At 39.2% G+C, this 9,662-nt stretch overlaps 1 protein-coding gene across 4 annotated transcripts in view; it reads right to left on the bottom strand.

The window, feature by feature from the left end:
* RABGAP1L (RAB GTPase activating protein 1-like) overlaps window positions 1–9,662 on the bottom strand; it is a 400,947-nt gene that overhangs the window by 318,107 nt on the left and 73,178 nt on the right. For all 4 annotated transcript variants that reach the window (XM_014540906.1, XM_014540905.1, XM_005867681.2 and 1 more), the window contains one exon: window positions 1,686–1,779. In XM_014540906.1, coding sequence (XP_014396392.1) covers window positions 1,686–1,779 — 94 coding nt within the window. The remainder of the gene's footprint in view (window positions 1–1,685; window positions 1,780–9,662) is intronic.

The raw sequence follows: 9,662 nt of genomic DNA, 5'->3' as shown, positions 1-9,662 counted from the left end.
CCCTGGCTGTAAATTCCCACTTTTTTTTTTTTTTTGCTGTATTTGAAGTTAGCCCAATCTTTCTCCCCCACTGCAAGACCCACTTCAGTGATCCCTATACCTGTATCAAGATAGCCCCGCCCCCTTTGAATGAAGTCTACCTGTCTTTAAGAAGTGTCATGAATAGTTTTACTTCAACACTAACTCAGGGCCATCTAAATTGAAAATTGTTGATCATAAAAGGGACAATAACACTAAACAAAATCAGTAAAAACATGTGAAATAAATTTAGATAGGTCAACAATGCTTACAATGAATAAATTAACTTCTGGATATAATATAGGGAAAAATAGTGGAAAATTTTTACTATGGACTAAAGAGATTGCTGAACATCCTTTCAATGGAATGCTGGAGCTTCTGAGAATTATCTGATGGCATAGGGGTGTATTTATTTGTCTTTGACTAGGCTAATTCACAACTCTCATCAGGTAGAAGATAATATGTAGAAAACTGATAATAATGCAAAAGTTTTTTGTACCCAGCTATTCAAGTGATTCCTGTTCATACAATGCAAATGGATTGTCAGGTGGAGAATACAAATCTCTAAATCAAATCCTCATTTTGATTGGTTCTAATATCTTATTGGTTCCCTATAAATTAATGAGCTAAACAAATTCTGAGATGTGTTCTTTTTATATTTGTACATGTATGATAAATCAAATTTTCTTTGCTTAATAAAGGCGAGGCAGCAGGCCCTCTCTTCCTCTTAGGGTAACTCCTTACAAGCATAATAGGCTCAACACTTTGATTAGGAATTTGACAAACCTAGTCTCCAGATTTTATAATGAAAAGTCATAAACCTTCCAACCCTTGGATCTATAAATACACATCTTCAAATTAACTCAGGAGTCTCTTAGGATATGTATAGGAGATCATGATAAATAACATTCATTTGACTCTTAAGATAAAAGTAGTTTAATTGTTCTTATACTTTATTGTACTTTTATTTTTAATTTTCTGTAGTTTCTCCTGGACTACCTGCATGCATATAATCTGATATGTATACTCAATTAAAAAATAGTGTTTTCCATATGTCTACACTGATATGGAGGAATCTTCTCATTGGCAAGATTATTTTATCAGCATATGACATCATGATTATCTTCTTTAAAAACTTAATTATAATAAATATAAACAGAGTATTTACAATAAATATAAACAGAGTACCTTTTTTTGATAGTTCCAGATAAAAAAAAATCCCAAAATGTAAAGTAATATAGTCAGAAAAAATAAAACAGACTGAGTTATAGTTTATAATCAGTGGTGAAATGAGTATTTCTAAACTCTACAGCCCCTTTTTGTGGTAACTGTCTTAGTAAAGAAAGAAAATGTAACCCTATAATAATGCTATCTATGTGTGTTGGCATACAGCATAAAATTGACTGCTCTGAGCAATGTTATGCCTGGAGAAATAATAATGCAAATATGTCTTTCAAAAGTAAGTTATATAAGACCATACTGGGGGAAGACCTAGATAAACATAAAGAGTATTTGTGAATTTTATTTTAACTTTTATGTTTTTTAAAAAGTCATTAAATATTAAGATATATGAACACATATTTTATACAACAAAATTTATAATATAAAATCTAACTAATTCAACACCAATTATGTAAACATTTTCAATAAGAAAAATAAATTTTTACCATCTTCCTAGCAATTCTCCCCAGGAATACAGGATCTTCTCAGGACAATCCTTAGACACATCACCTGTTCCACTTGAGAGTTCATTATCACTCTCTGCAGAAAAAAAACACAAAAACAAAAGCAACAACATTATGAAAAAATGAATTCAGCAATGTAGCAGGTAACAAAATTAACACCCAGAAATCAAAGGCATTTTTATACATCACTAAATGAACTCTCAGAAAGGGAAACAAATAAACAAAGAAAAAAAATCCCATATACCATTGCAACAAAAAAAATTAAGATACTTAGGGATAAACTTGACCAAGGAGGCAAAAGACCTGTACCCTGAAAACTACAGGATGCTGAAAAAGAGATAGAGGACAATATAAACAAGTGGAAGAATATACTGTGTTCATGGATTGGTAGAATTAACATCATTAAAATATCCATACTACCCAAAGCAATCTACAGATTTAAGGTAATTCCTATTAAAATACCAACAGCATATTTCACAGATCTAGAATAAACACTCCAAAAATTTATGTGGAACCAAAAAAGACCCCAAATAGCCACAACAATCTTGAGAAAGAACAACAAAGTTGGAGGAATCTCAATACCAGATATCAAGTTATACTAAAAAGCCACTGTACTCAAAACAGCCTGGTACTGGCACACAAACAGGCATATGGATCAACAGAACAGTGACCCCAGAAATCAACCCAAGCCATTATGCTCAAGTAATGTTTGACAAAGGAGGCAAGAGCATACAATGGAGTCAAGACAGTCTCTTCAATAAATGGTGTTGGGAAAACTGGACAGGTGCAAGCAAAAAAATAAAACTAGACCACAACTTACATCATACACAAGAGTAAACTAGAGTAAACTCAAAATGGATAAAAGACTTAAATGTAAGTCGTGAAACTATAAAAATCTTAGAAGAAACCATAGGCAGCAAAATCTCAGACATTTCTCGTAGCAATATGTTTACAGCTACATCTCCTAGGGCCAAGGAAACTAAGGAGAAAATAAACAAATGGGACTACATAAAAATAAAAAGCTTTTGCATAGCAAAAGAAACCATCAACAAAATGAAAAAAAGAGCCCACTGCATAAGAGAACATATATGCCAATGATACATCCGATAAGGGGTTAATTTCTAAAATAGAGAGGGAACTCAAACAACTTCACAAAAGGAAGACAATCCAATTTAAAAATGGGCAAAGGATCAATATAGACACTTCTCCAAAGTGAACATAGAGAAGGCCAAAAGGCATATGAAAAAAAGCTCAAAGTCACTAATGATCTAAGAGATGCAAATTAAAACACCAATGAGATATCACTTCACACCTATCTGAATGGCTATCATCAACAAATCAACAAACAAGTGTTGGTGAGGATGTGGAGAAAAGGGAACCCTAGTACACGGCTGGTAGGAACGCAGACTGGTGCAGCCACTGTGGAAAACAGTATGGAGTGTCCTTAAAAAAATAAAAATGGAACTCCCATTTGACCCAGTGATCCCACTTCTAGGAATATATACTAAGAAACCTGAAACACCAATAAGAAAGAATGTATGCACCCCTATGTTCATAGCAGCACAATTTACAATAGCTAAGATTTAGAAACAGCCCAAGTGCCTATTAGCAGATGAGTGGATAAAAAAGCTGTAGTACATCTACACAATGGAATACTACACAGCTGTAAAAAAAGAAAGAACTCTTACCATTTGCAACAACATGGAAGGACCTGGAGAGCATTATGCTAAGTGAAATAAACCAGACAGAGATGGATAAGTATGATATGATCTCACTCATATGTGGAATCTAATGAACAAAATAAACTGATGAATAAAATAGAACCAGAGACATAGAAGCATGGAACAGACTGACGAATTTCAGAGGGAAGGAAGGGGGGGGGGGGTGATTAACTGGGAAACTTATATGCATATATGCATAACCCATGAACTCAGACAACAGAGAGGTGAAGGCCTAGGAGCCAGGTAGAGGGTGGAGGGGTCAATGGGGGGGAAAAAAACACAAAAACAAAGGGGACATCTGTAATACTTTCAACAATATAGATAAATTTAAAATAAATAAATAAAATCTATATTCCAGGCACTATGCTAAGTTTTACAGGCATTATCTCATTTCATCCTTTAAACAACCTAATGAGGTAGTCACTACTAATTTGTCCACTTAGAAGACAAAAAAACTGGAGGCACAGAGAGACTAAGTAACTTGCCCGTGGTTACCCTGCTAATGGTTTGAATCCAGAGTCAAATACCACCTCTCCGTATAGTTTTCCCTACCACATTTCTAAAGGAGCTGGTCTCGGCATTAGCAGGTACCAGTCTGTGCCAAGTGCCTACATCTAGGACATGCTGGGAGCCAAAGCCAAGAATGAAAAAGCCAAGCCAAACTAAGTTCCTTTTAGTCAGTTAATATTATACCCTGTTCATATCTCATCACTGCATTTACTACATTTTGCTAAAATTAGCTACTTATGGGTCTTTTTCTTCAACTAGACCAGTGATGGCAAACCTATGACACGCGTGTCAGAGGTGACACGCGAACTCATTTTTGGTTGATTTTCCTTTGTTAAATGGCATTTAAATATATAAGATAAATATCAAAAATATAAATCTTTGTTTTACTATGGTTGCAAATATCAAAAAATTTCTATATGTGACACGGCACCAGAGTTAAGTTAGGGTTTTTCAAAATGCTGACACGCCGAGCTCAAAAGGTTCGCCATCACTGAACTAGACTATAACCTCCTTGAAGAATAAAGTCATGTCTTATTTATTTTTGTGTCCACAGCACTTGGCCCACTAAAATTTTATTAAACTTTTACAAGTTTGATAAAACCTACTGAGGAACTAACTTGAACTACAGATGGCTTTCTAATGATCTGAGCTGATCCAGGAATCCCGCTTAAAAACACAGAAGAATAAATCATTTATGTTTCCTTTAGAGGGGGCATCCTGAATATCAACTGTCTACATTTTTCACAGTCTGTAGTACAGACTCTTCAAAACTGAGACCACTGGCAAGGGCCAAGTATCCTCTTGGTCTTCACTGTGGCTAGAGAAGCTCCATTTCCTCTGCACACTTATTAGGTGAATGGTGGCAAAATGAAATTGTATTGCAGAAATCAAAACGCCTTCCATACATCCACATGTGGATGGAGGGCCAAAGAATCTCAGCATAAGTGATCTATAACCAGTGGCTCTCCCTCTCTATCATTCACATATGTAGCCCATTCTCATGAATGATATTCTTCAATGTGCACAGTGAATTCTCAACTAAGGGCACGCCCTCTGAAGTAACAATGTACTCCCATATATTGAGAATTGCTGTTCTACATATGTTATTCCAATTTGAAAAGATCTCATAATCTGATATATTAATCTCCTATGAGTACATTTATAACTTAGAATATATTCCTTTCCTTTTTAAAAAAAATGTGATAAAGGCCAACATACAAAATGTGACTTATATGAAGGTCAGATACTCCACTGAATTCAAACCACAATCCATACATCTATTCTTTGCCCTAAAATCTGGTTGCTAGTCACAGTGAAAGGAAAGGCAATCTGCTGCATCATTCTATGATTCAGGTTTATTATTCTACTTATGCAAAATATCATCCTCTTTTCAAGAAAAGTACTGAGAACGAAACTTAAGTTTTCTTAGACAGTTTTAATCCCTCAACTGAATAACATGACCATTAAAAATATTCAACAGAAATCTTACTTTGTGTAGCCTTCAAGGGAATCCAAATTCTAACCACTGGAATTCAACCTGTTTTCCTCTGAGTGTCTGTACCTCTAACTTCTTGAATTTATTTTATTTATTTATTTTATTTATTTCCAGACTGTAAGCTCTTAGAGACTGGAACTGTTCTTAAGCATACAATATAGTGCCTTGCATATAACAAGCAGCAGAAGACTCGAAGGTCTCTTCTAATTCAAAGATTCACTGAAAATATGCAGCAGTGGTTATCAGCTCAGGGACTTAGTTTCTCAGAAAAAATATGCCTGTTTTGTACTTGGTTACTTTTAATCAAACAAGAATAAACTGTTTCTCATACTAAAAAAAAGAAGAAAAAGAAAGTATGCAGCAGTATCACCACCACCAGAATGTGTACATGACCAGCACAGTGGTCACTACCATCTTTCAGTCTGAATCCTAATCATTAAGTTGGCAGTGGAAGTGGGTTAGGGGGTCAGCATGCACTTTTGCTCCTAGACATAAAGGTTCTGAACTTTGCACCACTGACCTGTGCCTATGGAAATAAAGTCCAGAGGGTGCACTTCGCAACACAGAAAATAAAAACTGTAAAATGCTGATGATAGTCCCAGACATGTGTAAATGTTCAATAAAAGTTAACCCCGATTATTACTATTAACATGTCACAGGAGCAGTCTCCAAGGACTATCACAAAAATAAGTTCCAAGGTCTGTATGCTTCTAGGCACCTTCTAAACCGTAACACCACTGACAAAGTGTAGGGTCTCCAGATTTCACTAGAAGTCAGTGTCCGGAATATTTACATTTCTTCTGTCAGATGAAGCATGATTAAGATGTCTTAATCTAGCATAAGTACATGTGATTTGATTTATGACCACCATACCAAGAAAAGCAGGTCCTGGTCAAAGAGGAATCAGGCCTGAGTGACCACAGTGTGACAGAGAAGGCACAGGTGAACATTTGGGAGGAGGGGAGAGAATCCTAGGGGAAGGTAAATTCCCTCCCCTCAAATAAGGTGGGTTACTTCTGGTTTCCTAGGAGTTTTGATCTGTATATCCATGGTATGCTGGGATCCCGAAACATTATACACCTTTTAACAGATAAAAATCCAAAAGGCGTGGGTATGAGTGGAAAGGAGGAGGGGTTTTTCCTGATTCCTCTCCCACACTATTAGGAAAGCAATGCTCACTGTCTTCCTGACTCCCCTTTAGACTAACATGCAGGCAGATGTACAAAACTAATGAGATGTTTAGAATTTAACTGTAGGTATAATGAAATATTAAATCTCTGATAGGAAGAGCAGTGTAAATGAGGTTTAACAGTCATATAGGCACTTACAAAATTAAAATTAAAATTTATTACCTAACAAACATATAAAAAATGCTCAACCTCACTTTGTAATTGGGGAAATGAAAATAAAATGGACACTACTTGTCCCTAATCAGAGTGATAAAGATTTAAAAGACTGATAATATCTGCTGTTGGTGAAGGCACAAAGGAGAGAGGGTGCTAGGTGGGCATACATTTGCAGTCTTTCTAGAGAGCAATTTAGTCATCCCATCAACAACCAGATCGGGCACAGCTCAGGAGATCAATCTAGACATCCATGTGTGTGCTTTGGAGTATATGTACAAGGAAGACTATTCTTTACAATATTTGCAATAGTAAGAAAGAAAAATGGAAATTGCTCTTAAAACCCTCAAAAGAGAAATGGAAATGTAAATTATGCTATATTCATGCCATAGAGTACTATATGCAATTAAAAAGAGTGAGAAATCATTTAATGTAGTATACACAGTAGATTGTTTAATGAAAAAAGTAAGTTGCCAAACAAAAGGATAGGCATATTAGAAAAGGATACATATTTCTCCTGAGAATTAGAGTTCATGGGCAGTGGGGATCCATTTTATATTTATTTACATTTTTAAACATTAAGAGAAAGTAGACTCCATATTTTTTGTGTGTTTGTTCTCTAAGTAATGCAAAGCTGCTTATCTTCCCAAATCATAAATCTTTGACTGGATTTACAGACAGTTTTTCAATAGTTCTTTTAATTTATTTAAATGTCCCAAAGATTTGATTAAATAAATGATTTTCTCAGTCAAAAACCATTTTAGTTGATTCGGAAAAATCAACTTGGAAAAACTGAAATGACAAACCTATCAACAATATTTTCTAGGGAAAACCAGAACATTATTATTATAAGTTTATCTCAAAGAAAAAATCCCCTTGATGTCTTTCTATTACATTCTGTTCATCATTTGTCAACAACAATAATTATTTTAAGAACTCCAGTCTGTTTCCAATCAATCTCGTCCTTTTATTAGGCTACTATTTAAAATACTATTGATATATCATCGTGAAAAAGTCTTATCTTCCTCTTAGCATGATGGATCTAGACAACCTTTTCAAACACATGCTTTACTAAACCACTTAGGAAAATATAGTTACACATAAAAACGTTAATAGAGAGAGATAAATAAAATCAAGTCAAATCTATATAAAGACTGTGTGGCATTTAGACAGTTGCATTGACCCTTCAAATACAAAGGTCATCCATCATTTAAAGGTCATCCCTACTATCAACAAAGACATTTATACAATCAAATTAAGCCTTCCAACCTTCAAAAAAGGATCTGTGTATAACTATTTATAACTAGAGGCCCAGTGCACAAAAATGTGTGCACTTGGGAGGGTCCCTCAGCCCGGCCTGTGCTCTCTCGCAGTCTGGGACCCCTCGGGGAATGACCACATGCCTGCTTAGGCCGCTCCCCGGGGGATTGGGCCTAAACTGGCAGTCAGACATCCTTCTGGCAACCCAGGAGCCCTCGGGGGATGTCCACTTGCCAGCAGGGAGCAGGCCTAGCTGCAGTCGGACATCCTTAGCACTGCTGAGGAGGCAGGAGAGGCTCCCACCACCACCACTGTACTGGCAGCCGTCAGCCTGGCTTATGGCTGAGCAGAGCTCACACTTACCACCTGGGGGCAGCTCCTGCATTGAGCATCTGCCCCCCGGAGGTCAATGTGTGTCATAGTGACCAGTGATTCCCAGTCGCTCTGCTGTTAGGGTCAATTTGCATATTACCCTCTTACTATATAGGATAATAGAGGGCCGGTGCACGAATTTGTGCAAGGGTGGGGTCCCTTGGCCTGGCCAGCGATTGGGGCTGATGGGGTCTGGCCAGTAGGGGCGCAGGAGGTTGGCCGGCTGGGGTTGGGGGGGCCGTGGGAAGTTGGCCAGCCGGGGGAAAGGGCCGCAGGAGGTTGGCTGGCCAGGGGGAGGGGCTGTGGGAGCGCACTGACCACCAGGGGGAAGCTCCTGTGTTGAGCGTCTGCCCCCTGGTGGTCAGTGCACATCATAGCGACCAGTCAACCGGTGGTTCGGTCGTTTGATCATTCAGTTGCTTAGGCTTTTATATATATAGACTTGAGGCCCGGTGCACAGATTCATCCCTCAGCTGGCCACAGCAGCCCAGCCTTACCTGCCAGCTCGTCGGGCTCCAGCCCGCTGTCTGCGTTGATCCCAAACAGCATGAAGTAGTGCGGGAAGCGGCAGGCGGCCAGGAAGGAGCCCAAGCCTGGGCTGGGCGCTGTGGCTCTCCCACTCATCCCGGCCCCACTGCACCTGTCGTTGCCACTGCTGAGGCATGCAGGGGGAGTGTCCATGGGAGAGGCTCACACCGCTGTAGCTGTGCTCACCAACCGTCAGCCTGGCATCTGGTGCCCACCTGTCAGCTGAGTGGCACTCCCGCTGTGGGAGCGCACTAACCACCAGGGAACAGCTCCTGTGTTGAGCGCCTGCCCCCTAGTGGTCAGTGTGCATCATAGCTACCAGCTGGTCATCCAGTCGTCCAATCGCTTAGGCGTTTATATATATAGACTAGAGGCCCGGTGCACAAAAATTTGTGCACTCGGGGGTAGGGGGTCCCTCAGCCCAGCCTGTGCCCTTTCGCAGTCTGGGACCCCTCGGGGGTGACCACTTGCTGGCTTAGGCCTGCTCCCCAGGGGATCGGGCCTAAGATGGCAATCAGACATCCCTCTGGCAGCCCGGCAGCCCTCAGGGGATGTCCACTTGCCAGCGGGGAGCAGACCTAAGCTGCAGTCGGACATCCTTAGCGCTGCTGAGGAGGCAGGAGAGGCTCCCACCACCACCACTGTACTGGCAGCCGTCAGCCTGGCTTATGGCTGAGCAGAGCTCACACTGACCACCAGGGGGCAGCTCCTGCATTGAGCATCTGCCCCC

The sequence above is a fragment of the Myotis brandtii genome, unplaced genomic scaffold (genome assembly GCF_000412655.1).
Source record: "Myotis brandtii unplaced genomic scaffold, ASM41265v1 scaffold250, whole genome shotgun sequence".
Lineage (NCBI taxonomy): Eukaryota > Metazoa > Chordata > Mammalia > Chiroptera > Vespertilionidae > Myotis > Myotis brandtii.
Note: the sequence above shows the minus strand (reverse complement) of the source record. Positions and strands in the feature narration are given on the sequence as shown.